The sequence below is a fragment of the Trachurus trachurus genome (assembly GCF_905171665.1).
Source record: "Trachurus trachurus genome assembly, chromosome: 3".
In the NCBI taxonomy this organism is placed as follows: Eukaryota; Metazoa; Chordata; class Actinopteri; order Carangiformes; family Carangidae; genus Trachurus; species Trachurus trachurus.
In genome coordinates, this window is record NC_139893.1 from 16,921,734 (window position 1) to 16,949,375 (window position 27,642).

Genomic DNA, 27,642 nt, shown 5'->3' on the forward strand with positions numbered 1-27,642 from the left:
AAGAGGCTTTCAACAAGCAGCACTTTCAAGGCGTGTTGTAAAATGTTCAGAATTGATGCTGGACCCAGGTGGCTACTGTTCTAACAATCCACAGTCACCTGGTCCATTTCCAGCTCATTAAAAAAAAAGCACCACAGCTGTTTATTTCTCCACTGCCCTGTTGTTGTCACTATATATTGTGCGTTCACAGCGGGTCTTAAAGTTTTAAAGTGTAGTTGGGTGTTTTTTTGAAAAGCTGCTATACCTTGAGTGCAATAGGTTGCAGAGGTTTGATTTTAAGTCGACGTGTAGTCAACCAGAGAATGTCCTGATATCCTGTACAAATATCCCTCTGCAAAATGTTAGAGTAAATATTTGCCTCAGGCACCAGCGAGTAGGAGATGATCCAAGTTCAACCACCACTAACAAATTAGAAACGCTCCATTATTTGAAGTGGGAGCATGATATTTTTTTGGTACCACATCATGTGACATAGAAATAAACTTGTGCATACATATATTATGTGTTGAATTATTTAACGCAATCACAATATGATATTTAACTATTTAGTAATTCATATGCTCTCCTCCATCCTCTATGTTCCCTTGTGCTTAGAAAAACATATTTGCATATTTCGTGGAGAGCTCTTGGTGTCGTACGGGGCTCAGTGGTGTTAACGGAGCTCTGAAAATATTCAGGGGGCAAAGAAACTCAACTGTGATATCTTTGCTGCGTTTGATGAACATGCTTTTTGAAAAATTTGCATACATCTACTTAACCAGCTGTTTATTGTCCCCTTATTCTCGACAGTAAGCCTCTGACTATTTTGCATATCTTCACTTTCTTTTGCCTTGAGTGTTTCTTATCCCCAATGTGCTGCCTGCCATACTGTACATGGCACAGCCGGGTACAGATATCTAAAAATGCATTCTCTGTGGGGCAGTATGCAAATCCATCTCTTACAGTTAGAGGAATTTAGTAATTATCTTTGTATGTAAACCTACACTTGGTACATTTGTCTCATACATGTCCATCATTTGTCATTTCAGCTGTGAAGACCAGCAGACATCCGCGGCTGCATTTCCCTCAGCAATAAGGTAAGAAGCTGATAACAGAGACATGAATGCATATTGTGACAGAACGGCTCCCAGATCAGCTGTTGGCACTGGAGAGAATGTAAAATGTGTATGGCCTCTCCCCCAGGAATAACTTCATACACACATGTGTGTATTTTCATCACTACAGATGGTGTGCAGCACCACTTGTGCGTGAAAGAGAAGAAGCTAGAAAATGTGAAATCACACTTATGAATAATTGTAACAGAAAAACTGCACTTTGAATGTCATGAGGCAGAAGACTGTGTCGACACAGACTTGTAGCCAGTGTTGGTATGGTCCACCCCATGGAAATTTACATACATTGTGTAAATGCTCTTGGCAGTTGCAAATGTGGTTGGGAACATATTGTCATGCTGTACCAAGCTGTTCTGTGCTACTTTGCATCAGTGTAAGCAGAGGTGCACTGTCGTACTTGTGCGCTCTATGCTGTGTGTTGCATGTTTGTCTTGGCAAGGCTTGATCCTGATAAGGGGCAGTTTGCAGCTGCCAGCGAGGTGTTTGGAGGCAGAGTGTCAAAGAGTTAAAAGCGGGAAGCTTTCTTTATGACAGTTTTCATCCTGCAGGCTCTCTGCTGTTTTTCCCTTCTTCTGTATCTGCAGCTCTTGCTCGCAGCAGCAGGAGCTACAGCTTTTCATGTACAGTATTTTCATGTTCTTTCGGTTTGTTGTTTTTGTCTGTGTGGTTCCAGAGTTGTTCCATTACCTGATAACCAGTGTTAGAAAAGCCCTTGATACTGCTGAATATATAGTATCACGTATCAGTGAGTCTGTGCACTGATCCAACACCTCGTAATTTATTTATTAATAAACCTTATTTTATAGCATAACCAACTAAGAAGACACTTTTCCCTGTGATTAACTCTTTGAGGTGCAGCCACTTGCAGCTACTGTTTTAGGGCATTGTTTAAAATTGAACACCAGTAAACAGAGTACCATAATTGTAATGTAATCGACACACACAATATGGCAAGATGCAATGAAAAGAACAGGGGTTGCAATGTCTTTTGTAACTTGTTGGCACCCTTGACAACGAATCATATTATTAAGGGGCACAAACGGCACATCGTCCGTTTTATACTTATTTGACAGCAGAAAGTAAAGTTCCAACAGAAATTGCTATTGCATATCATAATCACAATATCTGCTATAATTGTAATATAACCTTTTTGTATAAAGTGCAGCGCTAATTAGCTGTCAGCAACATGTTTCACTTGAATATTCCTGTACCAAGGCTTCATTCTTAGGAGCGAAACTAGTGTTGGGAGAAATAACGGTTATTTCTGAATGCATTCATTTATCTGTTTTTATAATCGACAGTCACATTTGACAATAAATAGAGATTCCATGGCTTTAGCATGAGGTTCTTACACATCAGCGGATCCACAAGTTCAGGTATTAGGGAGGGAAAACGGCATCAGAACATCTGTGGTTCCTTTTTTGTCTCTATGATTCACTCTCTTCACTTATACAATCGTGCAAACACATTGAAAGCAGGGTGTTAATCATACATACTCCACCTCATACTTTTAGTCCTACAGTAGGAGCTGTTGAAACTGAATCATTGACTTCCTCTGTGTGTGTGTCTGTTGGCTTGTGTGCGTGCGTGTGCGTGCGTGTGAGGTGCTCTGTTTATCGATCACCACCTGATCTCCTCTGCTGATGCTAAAGAGGCTGCTAATTACTTTCAGATAATTAATCGAACAGTATACACATAATGTACATTTTCAAGCTGAGCCAGTAAGCTATTTTCACAGGGCAAATAACTGGCAGCATCTGGTGCCCAGCCCCTCACTGTGGCCATGCTCCACTCCACAAATGAGCTAACATTTGCTGTGTGTTTTCCTTTTCCAACGATTAATGAGCTCTAATGTTGACTTGTCTCATGCTACGCGTCAGTGAACAGCCAGATCTCAATGTGCATCGAGTCTGAAGCTAATATAAGATTACAGGTTCTGAAAAATGAGTGCTCTGCTCTTAGTTTAATGTGGATGGATATGGTTTAAGCTGCCGGGGGGGGCAGAAAAAAAAACTGGCACGCAGTTTTGTTCACCTCGTATCTCAATCCTAACTACTGCTGAATCTTGGACAGTGTTTTGCTCTGCCCCGTATCTGTTGTTGTTTCGCTCAGGCGTTGTTATCCCAGCCTTAGCCGGCTGTCCACTGTCCAGTCTGTTGACAAATCTGAGCTGTTTGCTCATGGCTGATTAGTCAAGCGTGGCCTGAGCTTATGAAACTGTGGTGGGACAAAAAAGCTGGAAGTAAATCTTGATGCAGTTGTTTACAGCACTGAGCAGCTTGTGTTATCTAAATGAATCAGTGCTACATCATCAGTCACTCTTGGTTTTTAAGAGCATTCTTTCGCAAAACAGGATTTTGCTGACAACCTTGTTTTCAGTTTTTTGCTGTACATGCCTTTTCGGGTCTTCGTGGTTGATTTTTGCAGCTTTCCTATTTTTTCTTTTGTTTATTAATGTATAACCAAGTGGGAACTTCTTATGCTGAAACAGCCAGTCAATCCTCAAATTTGACTGAAGAAATCAGCATGTTTATGGCTTGGTACAAAGAATGATTGTGGTCTCTATGGCCAATTTCCGTCTTCATCACTACAACTGTATATGATTGTTTTTTATGTAACTCATTTGTTAAAATTTTACTATGGCTTATAATTGTGGGCCAGGCTACTTTGAGAGTACACTGAGCTTCAAAACTGCTCTTCAGAAACCTATAGCGTATGTGAATATTAATATAGTATAGTTTACTTTCAAATTCCCTTTTCAAAAACTGGCTGCTTTACTTTTTATTGCAGCCCTTTGGTATCAAGAGATGTCAAGTAGGTCAAGGAAGCCACTGCCCTGTTAGCAAAACAGCTTTCTCTGTGTAACAAGTCTGTTTTGGAAGCAATTTAGTTACCAGATATGCTTTTGCACCTCATTTTATTTTTTTGACATAAATATAAACGAGTGAGAGCTTTGCTATTGATTGGACAGCTGAAAGTCTAATTATGTTATTTATCAAGAAAAACCATAGATTGTTTTTTTGTTGCAGACATACTTTTGGGTTTATTTCCTTAGCCAAAAGGAATAAAACACTAACTGGAACTAGCAGATCTCTGTTATGTCAGCCACTCTCTTGCCAAGTACATCAATTAATTGTATAGACCTTAAGTGCAACTAAACAGTGTGACTGTGTTTTTACTGAGGAGAGAAATATGTCCTGGGCTGAGGCCAAAGAGGCTGAAGAGGTACATTTCCAGTCCGTTCAGGCTCATGTTTAGACGTTCCTGACAGAGAGTGTATTCCTCTGGATGTGGGCCAGAGGGCCCCACTCAGGATCCACTCAGCAGTCTCTGTACTCAGGCTGCACTGCACCCATATTCGATCTCAGGCCGATGCTGGAGGACTGTGATCAGTGTAACAGACCATTGCACATTTATTTCAGTATCATATGTTTTAATGTATTTCTTCTTTTTTTTTGACGGTTTATGTCTTAATTCTTGTCAAACAGACTTTAAACCTCCATGGCTGCTTCATATTGACATGTGGCATAATGTGCGCTGCGCCTAAGGAATCCTGTGCCTTTGAATACCATGTACAGTATATTGCACCATGCAGTTTGCTTGCTGTACGATGTAACACCCTGTATCACTGCAGCTTTGGCTGACACAGACGTTACTCACAGTAGTGACTGTAAATCCAACAGTTGCATCTGACGCTGGCCACATGTTGTGGAATTACTGAGTCACTATTTTTTTTATCAGCTGTGCTGTGCTACCTGAAGTTCATAAAAGTTTGTCTGAGCTGAACTAGGCCTGTTACCCAGCTATCCATGCTGACTTTTCATGGATATGGTGACTGTGTCCAACAAGCTCCTCTGTGCTGTACAAGGCAAACAAGGAGGATACATCACACTCTGACAGGCAGGTTTGTAATTCCTTAGTAGACTATCTATAATATACTATATTATGTTCTTGGAAAGTCGCCAAAGAGCTTGATGGAAAGTGTAGCCATGATTGTTTGATTGAAATTGCCAGAAGTCAGATGATGGCACAGCCTCATTGTTTTGTCAGTTGTGTTTCATGAATCCCAGGTAACTGTGGTCTCTTGTGTTGTGAGAAGCACAAACTTTAATTTGGGTATTTTATTTATTGGTTTATTTGGAATGGGACCTCACATATTCATGAACATACAAAAAAAAAACAATTAATTGCTGTAAATATGTCGGATTTAGCTGGAAAGCTAATTTCCATCCGCGGTCCCATGGTACATAAATAAATAAAATTACACTCAGACATTTAAGACGATAGACAATAACCTCCATAGGGTGTTTAGCAGCAGTTACAATTACAATGTTGCAAATTACTCAGCAGGTGACAATGCTAGGCGACGCATTGCCACCTGCAGAGAAAGAAAAAAGAGAAAATAAATAAATAAATAAAATAAATAAAAATAAAAATAAAAATAAATAGATAATAAGGCAGGTGACAATGCTAGATGACGCATTGCCACTTGCAGGGAAAGAAAAATAAATAAATAAATAATGAACAAGAAACAATAATAATAGAGAGAGAAAAAAATAAAATAAAAAAAAATAAAAAAGAAGAAGAACATAAATAATAATAATAGTGCAGGGGACAATGCTAGGTGACGCATTGCCACTTGCAGAGAAATAAAAAAAATATAATAATAATAATAGTAATAACCACCGTGGTAACAAAGGTAGTGTACAAAGTTAGCAGCCATTATAACAATAAGAAATGAGAGGCCAGATAATAATATCTGCATAGATGTTATATATATTCACACCTATCTCGATTAATCATGGTGTTTAATTCTGTTTCATCTGACAAACCGGTGATTTGGTACAGGTCCTAGCTGGAAGGGAATCGTCAGTGAGGCCAGGAGGACTATCACGCCTCAGGGCTGCAGCGTGACTAATCTTTCAGTCTGTCAACTTGCCGCTCGTTTTATTTTATGAGAACTGGTCTCAGTGGCTCTAAGCTTGGAAAATGACCGGCTTTTGACGACATCATGCCCCGGCCCCTTCCACGCAATCACCGCATTCTTTCCACTGACAGACATTTTACTGGTAAGCAGTGACTTGCTGTATAGGGGGGTAGAGGAGGGGGGTGGGGGTAGTGGTGGTGGGTTTGTAGGGTGTGGGGGGCGTGACTGAGGCCATCCCCACAGCAGCTGGTTGGTGCAGTGAATCACCTGTTTTTCCAGGCAGAGTGGCAGTGCCATCAGGAGGCTTGTGTAATCCCGACTTCATTGCTGCCAAATAGAACAGGCCTTGGCGTCCAAGAGCCCATTGGCCTCCTTGGCATTCGTATCAAGGCGGCTGTCACGGGTCTCCCCTTAGGACCTTTTTTTTTCTTTGCTCAAATGATACCTGTGTTTGTCATGGGTATAAAAATGGAAAACGCACATAGTTTCGCAATGAGGTGTCTGAATGTGGTGTTGTGATTGCTGTTTAGTAAATTTGAAATCCAATCTGATACTAAAATTAGTCAGTATTGGCACAGTATTGATTAAGTTAGTCATTTTCCAGTTTCCCTTTTCCCCTCTGTCTCATTTATCACGCTCCACTGTGATTACAGCAATACTTACATCAAACTAATAACATTGTCCTCACTGTTAAAACTGCATGATTGCCATCTGATTCTCACCCAAGTAGATTTTCATTGCAAAAATGATTCACCCAAATAGTATGTAAATCAGAGACTGTTTTTAGGAAACGGCTCAGACTCTACTCTGACCTGACAGCCAGAATTATCCCTTGGCCTTCAACTCAAACTGGACACACCCAACATAACACAATCCCCCCCCTCAATAACTGGCCAAAGCAGACCAAGATTATTTGGACCTTTTGTACATTGTAGTTATGGGCAAATCATAAGAAGATGGGGAAATCAATGAAACCTGCAAAGTGTTTATATGACATGGAAAATACCACCAGTCTTGATCAGATGCAGTACAACCCTGCAAACAGGGGGATGGGGAACTGTGTGACTGTAAAAGTAGACCATTTATAGCAGTGTTTTTAGGTGGGACTTTTTAAATCACTCCCTACAACAGATCGACCCAATATCCCACTCTTCTTTTGCACAAATTTCTGTTTCGATCCACAGAACATTAACATATACCGTATACTCACAGACATTGGATGTCTTTACAGGCCCTGCAGTTCTGGGAATCACAGACGTGGATTGAGTCACATTTCCATTTCTATCTGGCCGGGTGGTCCATGTCTGGTTTGGTGACTCTTGCAATTTCTGTGTCACTGATGGATGTTACTCATCATACTTAAATGTGTTTATAAAGCAGCAGTTAGAGAGACTCTGTGCTGTCAATGTGAGATCTGAATCGATATTAATGAGAAAGTGCTTTATAGACAACTGACTGTCTATATTGTCCTGTACATGGTGTGTATAATTCAACACAAAACTGCAGACCTTGTTTTAACAAGTGCGCACAATAAACCAGTGATGCATTTCTGCAGCTACAAAGCCCACCTATGTCAGCATCTTGTAGCTCCACGCTGTCAAAGAGAAACCGACTTGACGTGGATTTATTACTGAACACAATGTTAGTTTAATAGTGTACACATTCCACATTATCAGCACTTAAGTGGAGCATGTGACACAGAGTCCTGCAAGCTGCAGCTGTGTAGATTATTGCATTAGAGAAGACGTCAAGAAGCAAGATCAGTGAAGGAGTAAAGCATTTAATGCATTAAGTGATATACTGGCTGCAGACCGAAGCAAATGCGCTCCAGCTCAGTTCTTCACCAGGCCTTTTGTTGTAGCTTACAAGCTGTGTATTTGATGGAAACATGCTGTTGTTTCAGTAAAGGGGCTGTGTGTTTGTGTGTGTGTGCGTGTGAGAGTAAACTTGCGGAGCTGATTGCAGGTTAGCACTTGGAAAGTACATGTCGCTCAATAGATGCCTGTGTTGCCTCTTATTGTGATGTGGTTTTGGCATCTTTGCTCAGTGAGAATTTGATGTCTTGATCCTCTGTGGCCGCCAGAGGCAACATTTTAAAAGGCAGTTGATGTTGATCACGGTTGTTGAGAATCATAGTTGTAACCAGTTATTCTGTTAATGGTCTTCCAAACTACCTTTGCAAGGTCTTCTAAGGTCAGCTAAAGCTAGGCATAAAAATGAACATTTGTAAAGATATTGGATATCAGTGCGAAACACCAGGGAGAAGCAGCTTCAACTCGCACACATACTGAGCTTCGGGTATCGGTTCAAATCTACAGTTTTCTCATTTCCAGGGCTCATACAACTGATCAGATATTAGTGAGCCACACAAGCAGCCTTTTGTAACCATAGCAACCTGTATTTGAGCACATCCTCAAGTAGCAATAGAGCTGTCAGGGTGACGTTAAAAGATGAATCTATATTCTGAGAGGAAAACAAAAGCTCACAGTCTTTAAGAGGAAACTGAAATGTGGCATCGGGGTGAGGGTTGTGATACATGGTTAACTCCGACGTCAGACCCACACATTTATCAGCCACCGCTCATATGACCCTGTATTGTTTTCATGGGCCCCATCAAAGTTGATATCACTATGACTAATTGTGCCAAAGGTTGAAGCGCTGACGGTGGTTTGGCTTCAGGTTTCAGATTGATTCCCTCTCTGGCTAAGAGGTTGAATTGATCGCAGGTCCGCTCCTCTCACAGTTCTCATTCTCTGAAGTTTTTCCCATCAATTCTGCCTCCCTTTCATGTTGTAAAAACACAACAAGAAGCTAATAACAATAAATTACCACAGTGACACGTGACTCTGCATCATGTTTAGATAATTAAGGCTTTATTAAGCAAGCTCTGTGTCGGAGAAGAGGGAGAGTGTCAGACAACTGTTTGCCTCTCCTCTTCCCTGCATGAAACTCGACACCTGCGTCGGTGCTGCCGCCGACAGAGATGCATCACCTGCCTGCCTCAACAGTTTGCCAGGATCTGTCTCTCTGTCTCTCTCTCTTCCCCTCTCTCAGTCGCAGTAGCACACAACACAACGGTACACATACAAAACCACGGGTGCATAGTTTCTGTCACTCACACCACCAACCAGGTGGATAATTGTCATAACAGGCTTTATTTCTCACGTGCAGCTTGCTTTTCAGGTAGAGGTGTGTGCACGCGTGTCTGTGTGTGTCCGTGCATGTGTGTTAATACCGCTTTGTGTGCTATAGTCAGGAGCCATTAAAGTATTTTTAAAGGCTTGTTATTGTCATAATGCACTTGCACTCTTGAGTCTCCTCCACGATCTTGTGCTACAAAATGAAATGATAACAACAACAACAACAATGGGGACAATGATGATGACGATGACGTTGACGACAGCATCGACGACAATAGAAACAATAATGATAACAATAACAGTAATGATGACTGCGTATCATTTCATGATGATCATCATGTCTTCTCTGCCACTAACCCAACTAAACAAACAGGCCACGTGGAACCAGCTGTAAATCTTCATTGGCAGGTTTGTGTCAAAAGTTGTTTCATTTTGACAGACGAGAAAGACTTTCATCAACGTTCAATCAGCCTGCCCTCATTTACACAGGTGAGCTATGTAAAGAAACAATAAAGTAGGTTCTACATGAGCCTGTGTGAACTTCAGTCCTCATCATGAGCAGGAGCAGAGCATCACTGCCTCACTGAAGTGCAATTAGAAAGGGCTGCAGTATTTACCCAGTTCCTCACCCAGCATTTTCTCGTGGCCCTCGGAGTCACAAGTGCACCCTCTTAACCTCCTGGCCGCCGCCGCTGCTGCTGCCGTCGCTGCTCAGTTCTGCCCGCTGGATGATGACGATGACCTCACTCTGAACTGTGCCAACTCACTCATGTGCGACTAAGAAGACTGTGTGCTTTAGATCAGTTCTCTTTCTGCCTGATGAATGGACGGAGGCGGTCTCGATTGTTTTGTTTACACTGTGTCCGCATGGATATGACGACGGCGCTTTATTAAGAAGGAAACGGTTGGTTTTGCTCTGGACGGGCATCTAATTGGTAAATGGTCTGAAGGCTGATTGTGGTATGATAGTCAAGACTTCCAACCCCAGTAAGTACATGAGGGGGGCGTGAAAATACTGACTGAAAACCTTTAAACACTTGAAAGGCTGATAGAGATGAGAAACAATGGAACGGCAACTGTGCAGGGTGCTATAATAAGGAGGGTGGTGTCTTTACACTTTTGTTCTTGTGTTGATGTTTTTGTAATGAATGGATTACACTAGTAATGATGGTGGCAAAGTCCTACTTGTTATTTGGTTTATGAAGTTCACGCTCCAGCAACTGCAGCCAGACATGCACCAGATAATGAGTTTGTGGAACTCATGGTTAATCCTAATTCTAAAAGCCTTCCCCTTTGTCAAAGTGAAACATGCTGTAAATATAAAAGCCATGGCATAAATCAAACTACTGTGTTACTTGCCCAATTATTTCTCTGTTTTTTCAAACTATTTCTTAAAAGATTTTGGCCTTTTATTGGATAGTATAGTATAGAGAGACAGTAAATGAGGCAGAGAGAGGAGCAATGACATGCAGTAAAGGGCTGCCCGATGCAGGATTCGAACCAGGGCTGACTGCAGTTAAGACTGTAGCCTCTGTATATGGGGCGTCTGCTCTACCAACTGCGCCACACGACACCCCATTTAGTGATGTTTTATTGACCCGTCCCTCAACCCCAAACTTCCTTGTAAGTAAAATGCTATAAGACTTAAACTGCTGTTCGTCTCAAGTTTGAACCTAGATTATTTGAACCAGCATTCGATATTGAAACCATGATGATGAACCTCTGTTGGCCTGAAGGAAGTAGTTGCCTACTCCAAACATCGCTGTTTTCAAAAGCTTTTTGAATTTTCTAATCCTCCATAAACCTTAAACAGTTTGGTTAGAGTTAGAATCTAACAGGTCAGTTCCACAGACCTAACCATACTGTATTTATTGCTTTAGCTTTCGAGGAAATCCACAGACTCTGATGCTTCTGTATTAATTCCTTCATAATAACTCAACTAGACCCACTCAGGAGGATGATAATGATGAAGCCTGACAAAGTGGTGCATTGCACAAACTAATTATTATTATTCAGTGGCAGTGCATATAATAGATGTCTCATAATGTGCAGCATCTTCCTTGAGCAAAATGAGCCCCACCACCACCATTTGTAATTGCTAGTGAGGAATAACATTTTGGTAGCCTATATCACAATCAGCTCCAGAGGAAAAGTGGTCTGTGTTTTTTTTTTTTTTTTTTGCAGTAACAGATGTTTTATCTAGTTTTTATCATATTTTACAACAATTGAAATTGAGTTTCCATCCAGTCAGACTCATTTTGAAAATGACATGATTGAGTTTCCAGCGTCTTCACTGCATCCACTGAGGCCATATTTGGCGTCAGAGTTACAGTATAGCCGCTGTAATATGATAAGGTTGCATTGTCTTGTGCACATGTGCCGATTTCTATTGCAGGAACAATGCGCTTACAAGTCAAAATCAGAAAACAATGTCTTCTATCTTATTCCATCTCTGGAGGCAAAGTTGCTGAATTGAACACAGAATTGCATCTCAGGGGCGAAGCAAAGAAAGCAGATGGACTGATTAGCCCAGTTTGGCCCTGGTGTTGAAACTAGGCTACCGACATGCTCTGGCCAAATATTGAACATGTTCCCTGGTCCAGAGCTCCTCTTGGATTGGCCTGTTTGACTTGTGGCCTGTTCTATTATTGGATTAGAGGGCATGTTACTGTAATAGGGCCTGGGCATTCCCAGCAGGCACTGCTCTGCCTCATTGATCTATTGAACAATACCTACATGTTCCAGTGCTCGCTCTCATTTTCCTTTTTATCTCACAAGCTTTCGTCTGACTCTCAGACTTGGAGTTTTCTCTAAATGTCATACTGTGCATGCACAGTGGCAAAATGTGACTTGCTCCTCTCGTTCTCAGATGTTCCCTGTGCAATGCCGTCCTCCGATGTGATACTTGGGTTTACTGTCTCCGTCATAGTCTGTGTTTCTGAGTTACGGAATCAAACACTCCAATGCTTGACAGAGTAGTCTTTGTGTGAGGCCTGTGTGTGTCTGTGAATATCGTCTCATCAGGACGCTCAACTGTGGGAAAACAAACATCCACATCCAGTGATGAAGCATTCACATCCGTGTGTTTTTTTTATGTATTCAGGTACAGTTTTTCTTCGATGGTTCTCATCACCTCAGACATGACATATCCAGGATGACTTTACTTTTGCCCCAGGCCACTTCTGTTGTAAAAGAGTACAGTAGTAGTAGAATACTATCAGTATCAGCTTTCCCAGAGGCATCACTGGCACAATGTCTTTGGCAGACAAGTAGATATGCGTCTTCAGTGTGTGCTTTCTCTTTGTGGGGTTAACATGATATGATGCTAAAAAATCACCTTCAGGCTAAGGCTACTTGGATACAGCCAGTCATGCCTTTTTTTTTTTTTTTTTTTTTTTACTCAACATGTAGCAACCATCCGCTGTATCAATTTTTTTCCCTTTTTTGACACAAAAAAACTAAAGTTTTACAAAATGCAGCATTCAGAGACTATAGGCGTTGACGTTGTAATCAGACACGAGTGCTTTGAGCTAAATGCTTGCATGCTAACACCCTCCCAGTGACCATGCTTACATGTTGGCAGGCATAATAACATCACCATTTAAGTTTAAGGTACTAGCATGATAATGTTTGCTGATTAGCTAAAGTGAGATGGTGATACCTATAGGCTACAGCTGTTGGAAATGCTGCTTTGTTGGTATAACCCACATGGGTTCAGGGGATCATATCACTGAAATGAATCCTTGAGGGACAATGAATGTGTGTATGAATTCTTGTTGAGATAATTAACTAAACATCCCAAAAATTGTTAGGGTTCATCCTCATGTAATCATGAATATCTGTACAGTAGGCTATTCCATGGTAATCATCCAGTAGATGTTGATGTATTTTTTGTAGACCAAAGTGGCTGACAGACGGTTCAAGCGACAAAGAGACACACAGAAGCATTGTTAGAGCAATGCTACGTTCTTGCTTTTAACATAATGCTATAGCATGGAGCTTGCTCACTTGTCATCATGCAGCCTAAGTATCTGAGATATTGAATGAGTGCTATTTGTCATGTGCAAAATATATTCCCTGAAAATAACCCCTACTAAATAATTCAACAAAAGTCAGTCCAATATGATTAAATTAGCTCTGAATGAGTCTCTGCTGTCGTCGGGTGTAAACCACATGAAAAATGGTTGCATATAGCAGAGTGGTACTGTTGAATCTTCTTTGTTATGTGAGCCTGCAGTAGATCAAATGAGTGTAGGTGTAACTGGTGCAGTTGGGAGGGGGAAGGATGTTTTCTGCGTATGTATTGCTGTAGAGTGTAGGAGCTATACAGTGTATTAATGAGTATGGATTTATATGTTCTCTGCCTGTGTGTGTCATTTGTCCATGCAGCTAGGTTTAGTAGGTTCAGTGTATGATTCCCAGGACTCTTTTTCCCCCTTGCTCTGTGGGTTAACTTTAGTTAAATTTTAAAATTTTGGAACTGAACTCTTCATTAATTTCTTATGAGTGACTGCAAAGGGATGATGTTGTGGTTGGTATCTTTTCTCCCTCTCCTGAGGCAGGAGGTAGCGTCAACGCTGAGGAGCGAAGCAGAAAGATAAAACCACAGACTTAACGGTATCCTGGTGCAGCAGGTGGATGAATTGTATGGTCACATAAAACAGGTGGTAAGGCAGGTAAATAAAACAAACAAACAAATAGGTAAACAGACAGTGCCTGCATCCAGATGGATTTACCATCTTGGAGAGCTTTTTCTGTAGATGAGATTACACAGCTGTTGTTGTCTCTGAAAACACAGCTCCGATTCATCTCAAAAGATGGAAATAAGGTTTCAATTGTTGCACTGTTTCTCTTTATTTGTTCCTTGAATTGTAGGATTATATACTCCCAATGCTGAAAGATCCTGTGGATCTATCCTCATCTGTAATGTTATCAATTTATTAGCCTTAATTGACCTGAATAGGTTGTTCAGCTCATAAAATGCCAAATCCAAAACTGGATAATGCCAGCAGTTTTGGTAATTGAGTAAACGGATTAAAGATATTTTTTGATTCAACATTTCCTCCTTAATTAATTAATTAGAATAAAAGAATGCCATTCAAACAAAAACATTCTAGCTAGTATCTCCTTGGATGACAGTGTTGGCCAGCCAGTCCACCAGAATCTAGACTGAAATATCTCAGTTACTGGATTGATGGCCATGGAAGTCTACATAGACAGTAATGGCTCCCAGACAGGGAACCTTAATGACATTAATGATCCTTTTGACTTTTCCTCGATTGCCACCAAAAGATTCACAGTTTTCACTAACATGTCAAATTCTGTACACAAACCCATGTCCTGCCCGGGACATACTTCTGTTACCTCGGTGTCTTTCCCTCTAGTGCTACCATTGGGTCGCAAATTGCAACACATCACAAACTTGGGTTTATAATTGAATATCTGGTAAATTGATGACATACCCATCAGCCTTTGCTGCCTTTAGAGTCAAGGGTTTGTTTGCAAATGTGAGTACTGTATGCTAACAAACTATGGTGGTTGAGATCTACGTACTAAACATGTTTGCATTGTCATTGTGCACTTAGCATGCTTGCATTTGAATTTATCTCAAAGCACCATGTAAATGTTTCTAAATGGAAGGTGTCGATTTGCCATCAGGTCCATACATGATTAATATTGAGACTGATTTGCTCATTGCTGTATCGGCACTACAGCCGTATCCTCACATCGGATTTGGTGAGGAGCCTAATGAGCTGGTTGTACAATCTTATTTTGATCAAAGCAAATCCTTTTTCATTGCAGGAAAGTTAAAATGTATGACAGGATGCCTTGGTTGTAATTCAGCTTGGAAGGGGACTCTGCTTTGTCTGGATGGAGGATGAAGGAGAGATTTACCCTCAGAAAGTACAGAGAAGATTGATGTCAAATAGGCCAAAAAGGTTTTGAAGTCTGTTGTTTGTGTGCAGTGAAAGAAATTATATTTCACAGAGGATTCACATCTTACCAAAGCTCAACAGGCTTTAAAGAAGAATAAATGAACCATGCTGTGTGACACGACCAATAACAAAGAGGATTTGATGTGAGCTGATTAAGTTTTTTTCTTCTTCTTTAAAGGTCGGCCTTCACTTTTTACACCTGCATAATCATGAATTTCACTGATGGCGTGGTTCTTTCTAGATTCCTTGGAAAAGCCGTGACACTGCACAAATATGATGAACAGATAATATTCTTTTTTACTTTAAGATGTTTTCCTGTGCTATTATCTAAAAATTATCTAATTTCTTGTCTTTACTAGGGTTGATTTGGAGCAGGGGCTTCCAAAACTGTGGGGGCGTTAAATTAAGATTGATGATTTTCATGCAGATTCTGGAGTTTTTAAGGGCCTGTTCAGAGATGGCCGACAGAGATGATAATTTGCTCGGTCAAACTGAATCCAGAAAACAGTTTCTGTCATTAATCGGATGATAAGAGAGTTGGCACCAGACAGGGCCTCACTGATCTCTATGCCATAACATCCATGGGGTTTGTCAAAAATAATGTAGGCCTACTTGTTAAACACATGACCATAGATTCCTGCCTTTTTTCCTCCTTCTGTGCCCCAGTTCAACTCCACAATCAACCACACTAATTACACTGTGTCACTGTAAGGTTCTGAATGAACGACAGGGACATGATTCGAATAAATTATATTGTAAACAATGACAGCGCTTGTACGTGTTGGTCTTGCCCAGCAAGATGCTGTGATATCAGATATTAAAGCTGCACTGTCAGCTGAACCACCTGTTGATCTGATTCTTATTCTTCTGTAAAAGGCTTACACAAATGTGATGGAGGGACATATTGTAGTAGCAAACGTCAAAAATTCATTAAACTGTAGACCCACTGGTGTCCCATTAGAAATAAAATGACAGTGAAATGAAAAGGCAGCTCAGGGTAGGGTGGATTACAGCAAAGCTAGTCACATTACCGATGCTGACCCATGATAAAACCTAATGTTCAAATCAATAAAAAGTGATTTCCTCATTTGCAATTATGTAGCCGTAACTGAGCTGTCTCTGCAGTTCATACCTTGTTGTCCAGCTAAGCCACTGGTGGTTCCACTGATAACCATTTCATCGTATTATTCGTTTATCTCCCTCTGCCCCCACTGCTTCCCCTTATCTCTTCCCCTCTTCCTGCTGTTTGTCTGATCATTCTTGAGGCTTGTCAAGGCCGATGGTACAGCGATTACAGTCTAAAAGAGAGAAACCAGAGAAATAATGTGGCTTTGTTCAGTTTGTTTGTGGGGGCGAAAAAACATTATCCAGAGATACACTGCCAGTCCAAAAAAAAAAAAAGTCCCACACTCCAATATTTCGTTGAACCGGCTACCACATGCGTTTGCTGTGGCACGTTGGACAGTTCTTAACCCAATTTTAGCAGTCTCAGAAATCTCCTTCGATGTTTTATTTGCTTGATGCATGCCAACAATTTGACCCTTGAAACAGATGAACATCTTCTCCACGACCACAGGATGTGTCTTCCGACATGGTTGTTTAAGAAATGAGACTGCATCAGTTAGGATTAAATAAGTTGTTGCCAGCTGAAACATAATCATCCATACAGTAATGATCCAATGGGACCTTTTAGTTAAATCCAAGTGGTGACTTGGGTACTACAACCGTGACTCTGAAACAGATGCAGATGATTTGTGGATTCATAAAATGCAGAATTTGTAGAATTTGAAAAATGTCTTCACATACTTGTAAATCATCATAAGTCCTGTCAGAATTTCCACAAAGTTGCTTTTGTTGTCTCCATTCAGTGGATAAGCTTTCGGGACCAGTGTTTGAAGGGCATCGCTGAGACTTTTGCCCCATCATGAGAGAAAATTTCTCATTCTGACAAATTTGGGTTTAACAGTACACAATCACCAGAATGACTGCTTGTATCTGTTTTAGGATGCCGTTTGCCCTTTAAAGTTCTGTGAGGCTCTGACAACATGAATTACAGCCAATTGTGAGAAGAGTGTTTGGCTTTGCTCCAGCCTCTATCAACAGGAGGTCTGTGGAAGTGCTGGACTGATTGAGACGGAGCCCAGAGCAATAACTGAGAAATTTACAGGCCCCAATAAAAATGTAGTGCGCCAATGGAGGCAGTTATTATGCCCAAAATAAGATCAAAAATGTATTTTGCTTAAAAAAATAAAAAATAAATAATGATTGGCTTTAGATGCTTTTGTGAAAGGCTGCCTGAAATATTTCTTTTTTGCTTTGTTGATTGTATTTAAACAAGCGTGTATCATAATCAGAATGTCTACCAGTACCAGCTGCAGGATACTGCAGGGGAGTGTCAACACGGTGCGCCAGACAAACACCTTTGCTCCTGCATGTGAACACATCTCACATAGGAACCAGATTCTGAACATCTGAGTCAGGGTCAGAAGCCAGCCGAGCAGATGAGGGGCTGTCTGTGTACTTCAGCCATGGCCCAGGTTGACCTCTGACCTTTAACCTTGCCCACCCCCCTGGAATGGCACAGAGGAGCCCTGTGTTCCCATTGGTCCTAAACAGGAGATGCTCTGTTGGGGAGGTCACAGCTCTCCTCCCCCTCTTTTCTTTGTATTTAGTCTTTGTGAATCACAGCAACGTTGAAACATCTATTTCCATCATAGCCCTACATTATTATTTAAATTTATATTTAACCATTTTTTTCTCTGAACAAAATGTGAACTGTGGAGTGTCGTATAGCTCACTGGGTTAAGCAGGCGCCCCTGTCAATTAAAGACAGAAAAGCCCAAAAAATAAAAGAAATGTGCACACTACATCAACACATCACCTTTCAAGTTTATAATGATTTCAGAGCTATTTTACTAAAAAAAACAGCCACCTGCTATGGAGTAAAATAGCACTATCAGGTTGAGAGTGGACAAAAACAATAAATTGTGGTCTACTCTGGACAGTTTAACAATCAGCTGAAATTCACTATAAACCTCCATAAAACCCAGGGGAGCTGCAGATTATCTGTAGATTCATCGCACCCTTTCACATGGACGTGCTAGTTTTTAGTTATGTGCTCTAAGAATTTTTATTCCAACCACCATTTATTATAGTTTTCAGCCTATAATAAACAATTTTACAGTGATTCAGATCAGAACCTAGTGAGATGTGTGCATTACATAACTATGAACAGATGAAGGAGCAGGTTGAGAGCTTTTCTCTCTCTTTTTCTCTGACCAGTATGTTGTTTAAGATATTTCTGTGATTGAGTGTATGCGTGGACCGTGGTACGATATGGAGCACATTGTTAGTTGTGAACAGTGAAGGACCCTTGCTGACTTCATCTTGAGAGTATAACAAGCTAGAAATTGCTTTGCTGCGTGCGTGTATATATATGTATGTGAGACTGAAGATGTTTGTTCAGTCTCTCGCTTGATGTTTTTGTCACCAGCGTGGAAACAGATTATAGAAGTGCAGTTTTTAAACGGCAGTCTCATGAAAGAGATTGTGGAGAATTGCCTCTCCACCTCCAGTTGTTGTAGATTGCTTTGTTCCCACCTTTAAAGGTTTTCGCCCAGAATATTCTCTGAGACGTTGTCTTTGTCTGGTCCAGCTGGGACCAGATGGCCCATTTTCAAAAAGTGATAAATTTGTTGTCGGCTCTTTTGTTTTATGAAGCATAACAATGGTTTCTCCGGCACAAATTAGCACTTCTTCACATTCATAAAATTTCATTGTTTATGGGGAAATCATTTTGTGCGTAAGATAAAAGCGGTTTGAGGTTGTTCTTTTTCTTGTGGTGGGAGTGAAAAAGATGTTGCGTTGTTGATGTTGTGTTCTATCAAGCAAATAATTCATGCCACAGTGGATTAGTCAAATTCAAAAATCTTCTATTATCATATCTGCCAAAAAATGTTTATCAGGCTATGAGTATAAAGTGCATGTGCCCTCTGTATAACAACAGAGAAGCCATTACTCTCCTCCAACATCTGGCTCATTTATCACACTCCATGAGTTTCATCACCGTGCTGAAGTTCTGGACCACTTGGCCTCGTGCCATGCAATAAACGTAACCTCCTCTTTCTGTCCCTGATCTGTGTGCAGGTGTATCCGCAGCCCCTGCCCAACACTGCCTGCCAAGATGGTGGCGTTATCGCTGAAAATCTGCATTCGCCAATGCAACGTTGTGAAAACGATGCAGTTTGAGCCCTCCACAGCCGTCTACGATGCCTGTAGGATCATCAGAGACAGAGTTCCAGAGGCTCAGACTGGACAGGGTGAGAATGATGTAAAAGAAACTTTACAGTAGCAGGGCACTGGACATAATGCAAGATTACATCTAAATGTATATTTCACTAGAATTTACTACGGTTCTTATTATGCATTGTTATTGGTCAGGAGGCTCTAAGAATCAGGATGAGGACATTACTGGTTGTGACTTAGACCAGAGCAGCAGACCAAAATATGTGATATAGTGCAATAGTTAGGAAGCCAACATTTATACCTGTCTTATACCTGTTTAAATGTTACTTTGACTGTTTTGGAAATGTTTTTGGTGCAGAACAGTGCAGATGCACTGGATTCAATAAGCAAAAACACAAAACATAAAGATTTAAGAAAGTTCTTTTGTCTCTCTTGTCTTGCAAAAAAAGGCTATAAGAATCATCAGTAATAAACCTTTCCGTGAGCCAACCAACTCACTATTTAGTCACCTGAACATTTTGAAATTCAGGGACTTAGTTGATTACATTACAATACAAACCATGTACAAAGCAAAAAATAAACTTCTTCCTCAAGATATCCAGAATCTGTTTAAAATGAAGGATTCCAGTTATAACCTGAGAAGACCACTATTATTTGAGAAACCAAAGACTCGAACTACTGTAAAAAAAAAATCACTGTCTTTCTGTTAGAGGGGTTAACATCTGGAATAATTGTCCTGAAAATATTATGCTGTACTCTAGTCAGCTTTAAAAAACTTTATAAGAACAACATAATTACTCATTACAGTATGGAAAATTAAGTTAAATGATTTTGTACTATTTTGGGTTATGCGCTGTGTACAATTCTTTACTTTGCTGTGATCAGAAATTTAAGTGTACTGATTAATTTCAAATGTCTGTGATCTGATCCTATTGTATTAATGCGTATATATATTTTTTTTATTTTATTTTATTGTATTTTTATTTTTATTTTTTAAGGTAAAAGGGGTAGGGGTATATAAGCTTTGGCTTCAACCTACACCCTTTCGGTTATATAAGCTTGATATACCGTCATTCATTCATTCATTCATTCATTCATTCATTCATTCATTCATTCATTGTCAAACCACTGACATAATATGATAAACTAATGTTAGGACCAGACTACATAGTATTTTTGTGTTGTGTTATATTATGTGTCATATAGGAGGATATTCTAGACACATGGCTGACTACCTGTTTGTCTGATCAGTCAAAGTTTTATAGACTTGTTGTTATTTATATACAGTAGGTAGTCACAGGGAGGTGGCAGGACCGTTATTGCATCATCTGCAACATCATCATTCCTCTTCTCTGCTTCACTATGTTGTGCATTGGGGGCATGTGTTTTTTTTCCCATCAGCCAACATCACCAAACCTGTTATAAGGAGAAGCAAAAAAAAATTTGTGTCAATGTGTTGACACTCCACTAAGACATCACATTTCTGATATCTCCCCAGCTTCAGACTATGGTCTGTTTCTATCTGATGAAGACCCCAGAAAAGGTATCTGGTTGGAGTCTGGAAGGACACTGGACTACTACATGCTCCGCAATGGGGTAAATATATCAACGTGTTTTAAACCTCTCGTGCAAAAACAAGCCAAAAATGACTGTTACTGTTAGCAAAGGTGTAATTGAACACTTGAAGAGGAAGACACATACACACACACACATACATATACACACACACATTCCACACACATTCCCACGTTCCCCGATGTGTGAATGAAACCCTAGAGAATAGCATTGGCCTGCACAAACTAGGCAATAACACACACTCAAGCTCATTGTATTATCTTGAAAAGACACACACACACACACACACACACACACACACACACACACACACACACACACACACACACACACACACACACACACACACACACACACACACACACACACACACACACACACACACACACACACACACACACACACTCTTCTCATATCCTGAACAGATTTGAATTTATATTCAGATCACGTGTAGAGTTGGTATTGTTTAACCTCCAAACCTAATGTTTGGATCTAATTGCAAAAGGCTGATTTCTCACACTAATTAGAAGTTCATACATTGGAAGAGATTAAAACAGTATTTTGATAAAGAATACTAATTCAACAAATGGAAATGAAAACAAAGCACTTTTGGAAACAGCCAGAAATAAAGATGTTGCACAACATAATTTTCTTGCAATTCATACATAGGAGTAAAAGAAGAAAAAAAAAAAAGCGGTTAAATAGAACAAGAAAGTAAAAGCACAGGATAAAATTGGATATCAAGAAAATGGGGAAACATCAAAGGGAGTTTTCAAAAGTGAGTTTAAAGAAGTGCCCCAGCCAGCTGTAGATCTGCTGCCAGCGTGTTTTAAACTCTCTGATCCCTGCTGCCAAAGGCCCAACCGACGTTGGCTCTCCATGTACCCATGTAGCTCTCTGGTTTTGGTTTTGCAGCCCTAAATGGTTTCTCTTCCTCAAATCTACCAAAGGCAACCCAGGTAGAAGGCATGACTGTGACCAATTATTCTGAACCAAATCTCTCCTCATTGTTGTGATTGGGAGGGAGCAGCGGGCTGTGATAGGCAGCCGTTAAATGAGGTTTTCTGGCCTATATTCTCCCCTCGCTCCACGCAACCTGGATACATTTGATCATTTTCTCAGTGGGTACTTATAGCCTTTCACCCTCTCTCCCCATCTCTCTCCCTCTTTTGAGTTTTCTCTTACATTTAATACTTGAATTCCTTTCTTATTGACTCTGTTTTTGTCTTCTCTTCTCTGTTATCTTTGAGCAGGATATCCTTGAATATAAGAAGAAGCAGAGGCCCCAGAAAATCAAAATGTTGGATGGCGCCATTAAAACCATCATGGTGGACGATTCCAAAACAGTGGGAGAGCTGCTTGTGACTATCTGCAGTAGAATAGGTACAGAGTTTTTTTTCACCAGCCCGGATGGCCATCCCAGATTTGATCTCATTTGCTCTTTATTGTAAATTAAAAATGAAAACAGTGTCACAATCGAAAAAAATATTTAAATCAGATCATATTGATATCATTCTTCCTCACCCTGGTTTATCTGTTTGAATTTATTCTCAATTGCATAAATCTGTCCTCCCAGTCCTGGTAGACTGTAATAATAGATATAATGTAAAACATTTTTTTTATTGCTTTCGTTTGTGCACAGGAACCTTTGCACACACATGCTCATAAAACATTAAGAAAATGGTCCTTCAGTGCAAATGCCACAATGTCCACAATGACACTGATGTTTGATTCCAGGCATCACCAACTATGAAGAATACTCTCTGATCCAAGAGACAGTGGAGGAGAAGAAGGAGGATGGGATGGGTACGCTGAAAAAAGACAGGACATTGCTGCGAGACGAGAGGAAGATGGAGAAGCTGAAAGCCAAACTACACACAGACGATGAGTGTGAGTGGAGTAGAGTTACATTTGTCTTAACGGCGCAGTGGACAGTTGTTATCTGAAAGAGAAATGGGACATATTGGCCTGCCCTGGACGGTCGTTAATATTTTACCTCTTGTGTGATAGGGAAAAAAAGAGAAACACATTAACAAATTATGACCTCAGGTCAGTTCATGCCTTTTCCATCCCATCTCACATCCACCTCCACTCAGCTAAATCACACCTTTAATTTAACAGTGCCCTAAACTGATGGACTACATGCGTCAAGAACAAGAAGAATTTTTGACAGCAAACACTGTGAGAGTGTTGTCATTGATGAAACTTTAACCTGACAATTTCAATTCATTAGAAACAATTAAGAAAGACACTTCATTCGTATACAACTCACTGCTGTAAATTAACATATTGTAAAGTAACCTTGTACCTAACCTGTAGATGTAGGGGTTATATGCCTGATGCCTGTGGCTGTGTTCTTACAGTGAACTGGCTGGACCACAGCAGGACATTCAGAGAGCAGGGCGTGGATGAGAACGAGACGCTTTTGCTCAGACGCAAGTTCTTCTACTCGGACCAGAACGTGGACTCCAGGGACCCGGTGCAACTCAATCTGCTTTACGTACAGGTCTGACTTTGCCATTTTTTTTTTGTTTCCCTGTATACATTTTTCCTGGAGGCTGTTGTAGAAGATGCTCTTTCACCGTTAGTTACTGTTGAAGAAGCAAATACAGAGATATTCTGGTACAGTTTCAATGCCTCAAGCTAAATCCGACATGTTTAATGGAGTTGATGGCACATCATCGCTCTAACCAGTTCAAATGTACAAAGAGCTAAGAACCCCACAGTAAGAGAATGTAAACCAAGAAATTGACTGAACCATCCATTTCTTCATCGTCAGCTGATGGTGAGAAGCAGCTACAAAAATGTGCAGTGACAGATGTCTTTTAGATAAATAAAGAAAGGTCAGACTGTGAAGCCATAATAAAGGGCTTTCTAAATCCACTTTCTTTTACTTTTACCCAATTAATTAGAGTCTGTTTTGTCTTTCAGGCTCGAGATGATATCCTGAACGGGTCTCACCCTGTGTCATTTGACAAGGCCTGTGAGTTTGGAGGAATTCAGACCCAGATCCAGTTTGGACCTCATATTGAGCATAAACACAAACCTGGATTCTTAGAGTAAGTGGCTATCCCACAGGATACAATGGGATTTGCAATGATAATAGTTCCTCCATTTATTCCACATTTGGCTGAAACTTAAATGACTCAAATTTTCTAAAAAGTACTAATAGAAATATTTGTATTTATTTCATAGTTGGAGCATTTGGAGCTTATGTAAATGATTATTTTTTGTTTGGGTTTTAAAGCTGCAGCAGAAAAAAAAAGATAACTTGTACCTGGTGTCATTCTCCTTTTAGTCTGAAGGAGTTTCTACCCAAAGAATACATAAAACAGAGAGGATCTGAGAAGAAAATCTTCCAGGTGAGGTCACACTGTTCTCTGGATAAGCTTATTGGATATTTGTGCAGCAATAAAACAGCTGCTTGATATATGCTGTTGTGTATCTAACTTAATCTGCAGGATCACAAAAACTGTGGAGAAATGACAGAGATTGAAGCAAAAGTGAAATATGTCAAACTGGCACGGTCTCTGCGGACATACGGCGTCTCCTTCTTCCTGGTAAAGGTAAGTTGAAAACATATTAATGAAGCACCACTGCACCATTTTATTCAAAAAAGAATATCATTCACTCTCAGAGAGAAAAGTCTAGCCTGAAGACTCATGCCTTTTTAAATAAATTTAGTTAGGGGGGAAAAAAACGGGGGAAGCAGATTTTTGGAATTAGTTTAACTGTAGTCGGAGCCTTTTATCTCCTGAGTGTGAAATCTGCTCTGTGGGCTCACTGTTAACTGGATCAAAGGGTTGAAGGCACTCGCCAGCAGGTGAGGAAATTGTTTGTATCCACCTGAACTTTCAAAGCTTCTGGTGTTCTTTTGTTATCCAAATTATACTTTTGCCATGGCCTTGAAAGTCAAAGTAGTCATGTTTATTAGTGGCAGTTGTAATACTTTTTTTTTTTTTCCGATTCTGAGCCATCTAAATCAAATGGTGTTCATTACAGACAGGCACTGACAAGACAATGTTTTGGAAAAATACAGCATGCAGTATAGATTTACCTTTTCCGTGTAAAGACAGAAAAATATTGTCCACTTTCCCCTAGTCCTTTTAGTTCTGAGCAGCAGAGCCACATTCAGAGTAAGAGGAGTCAGTGGAAGAACAATATAAATGCCGCAATCCTTTGATATTCGTGACTAACTTGAAAAATCTATGCTATGATTTCTGAGTGTTCAGAATGTGGTAGACACTGCAATCAAGGTAAGAGGGAAACAACACAGGAAAACCAAAAATCTACCTTTTACAGAGCTGTTTTGATACATCAAATAATTCATTCCTCTTTACAAATGTAGAAACATAGAAACAGACAAATGTATACAAAGGAAGCCGAGTCCCTGTGGGATTTGCGTGCCGTACATTTTCCTTCATAGATCTCTTACATCTCTTTCTGTGTCTGCCTTGCTCACTGACACACACACATACAAACACGCAGCTGCAGCAGCTCGTCCACAGGGAATTCAGCGTGCTCCTGGATGGAAACCAAACGTTGTCTGTGCAGCCAAGTGTGGCACTGAGATTATTTCAGAGCAAGCGGGGAGGAAGTGGAGTGAACGGGGGAGACTGGGAGGCATCTCGCAGGCAAAGCTGGGACAAAGAAGTCCCAACTGCCAGCAGATGCAGGCTGATAGGAGCAATTTGCTGATTGCCAGTTGTACTACCTGTGGAGCTGCTTTTTTTTTTCCTTCTTATCCCTCACATCATCTGTCGCCAAGAAGTCATCCTATGAAGTCAATGGAAACTTCCCCGTGTGCATCGATAAATTGCTTTCCACTTGTCACCTTTTCTGAGTTTGCGGCCAAGCTCTTTGAGAAAATTAGATTGTTTCTGGTAATTGTTTGAAAAAAAAAAAAGTCACTTCTGCTGCTGTTATTGACACTCTGCCAGACAGTTCCTGCTCTCAGTAGCTTTCAGCACCAGAGGATAAGAGCAAACATGAAATCTAAAAAATACAAACTCTATTAAACTGGAGCTCACCTCGTCAAGTCTTCATTTGCACTTGTTTGCACTTTCCCCAATTCTGTGAGTCCACACAGTAATCCGCCTTTTATTCCTTTCCTACTTCTCGTCTTTGGATCCGTGTTTCCCTTGATCGCTTTGACATCTTATCTGCTCACCTTTTGTCTTGTCCGTCGTCGTCAGGCGTAACCCATTGGAGCAGAACAATCTTAAAAATAACCCTGGAAAAAAGAAAATCTGCCTATAGTCCCCCTAACCCATAACCCCCGGAGGCCCCGGAGAGTTTACAGGCCTTCCAGGACTTTTACACAACTCACCTCTTTGCCCTCACGTCACAGCCGATCACGTTCTGTCCATCTGCTCGCCGACCGCCGCTCCTGAAGAAACGTTTGCTCTTGCCGTGCGAGATAAAAAGGGAAAGAAAGTCCACTGTGTGCCGCCTCAGAGAGCAGCTGCAGTATGGAGAGGTTTAGTGAATACAGGGGGGAAGTTGAGAGTTGTTGACAGGCAGATAAAGACACGATTAAGACATCATCAGACATTTTAATTACTTACTCAGAGCAGTTTTTTTTTGTTACTGGTTAGACAGATGAATACCCATCATGGCAGATCAGTGTGACGGCAAAATTAGAGTTTCATGCTGTGAGGCTGACGATTTTTTTTTTTTTCGCCTTTAAAGGCAGAGGAACATGAAAATTAAAGAAAATAAATATGGGCAGAATTGTTCACTGCAAGGAATTAAAGTGACAACTAAAATGATGTGTTTGCCTTGTGAGTTGAGCGTCTTTGCGGTCGATTGTCTGTTTTTAATCTATTTTTTCTACTTTTATTTATACAACATGGTCTTAAGAAAAGTAAGATTTGCTGAAGTGTGTGAATATATGAGGCAGGGAGAGCAGAGGGACTGCATGTAGTAAATATAAATTGAGGAGAGGGACATTTAAACATACAATGAGTCATATTATGTAAGACCCACATTTGGCATCCTGTAATTGAGACTAATGGCGACCTGTGACTTCCAGGAAAAGATGAAGAGCAAGAACAAGCTGGTGCCGCGGCTCCTGGGGATCACCAAAGAGTCTGTGATGAGAGTGGAAGAGAAGACCAAAGATGTGGTTCAGGAGTGGCCACTTACCACCGTGAAGAGGTGGGCAGCGTCGCCCAAGAGCTTCACCCTGGTAAGACACACACACACACACACACACACACACACACACACACACACACACACACACACACACACACACACACACACACACACACACACACACACACACACACTCACACACACTCACACACACTCACACACACTCACACACACTCACTCACACACACTCACACACACTCTACATTCACAGCAGAGATTTAATGAGAAACCCGCAACAGCTGACTGGAGGCTGATAGCATTCCTTTTTTATTTTGGCACTGCTGGCTTAGTTATTTCACTCGTTTTCTCTTGTATTCATTCAGCTCACACTGAGCACAATATCGGCAGTGGAAAATGAGTGCGACAGGCTCAGTGTAAACCCAACTCCTCCTGCAGTGGCCACAAAACAGTCGCTGTCGTGCTCGGTCTGCCTGTTTTTTCATTCCCTCGTGCACTTCAGTTATTGAATAGACTCTTTTGTCTTCCTTGTCAATATCCTGTGTCCCACCTTTGTGTCAGCACCCGGTCAATAAGCAACATGGATTTAA

The 27,642-nt window shown here is 40.7% G+C and overlaps 1 protein-coding gene across 1 annotated transcript in view; it reads left to right on the forward strand.

The window, feature by feature from the left end:
- Positions 1-27,642, forward strand: part of LOC311008115 (talin-2-like) — a 69,774-nt gene that overhangs the window by 11,979 nt on the left and 30,153 nt on the right. The window contains exons 2-11 of the mRNA XM_084001550.1: positions 1,029-1,076; positions 19,262-19,434; positions 20,859-20,956; positions 22,189-22,318; positions 22,673-22,825; positions 23,299-23,441; positions 23,867-23,994; positions 24,234-24,297; positions 24,397-24,501; positions 26,970-27,125. Coding sequence (XP_083857676.1) covers positions 19,299-19,434; positions 20,859-20,956; positions 22,189-22,318; positions 22,673-22,825; positions 23,299-23,441; positions 23,867-23,994; positions 24,234-24,297; positions 24,397-24,501; positions 26,970-27,125 — 1,113 coding nt within the window. The 5' untranslated portion in view covers positions 1,029-1,076; positions 19,262-19,298. The remainder of the gene's footprint in view (positions 1-1,028; positions 1,077-19,261; positions 19,435-20,858; positions 20,957-22,188; positions 22,319-22,672; positions 22,826-23,298; positions 23,442-23,866; positions 23,995-24,233; positions 24,298-24,396; positions 24,502-26,969; positions 27,126-27,642) is intronic.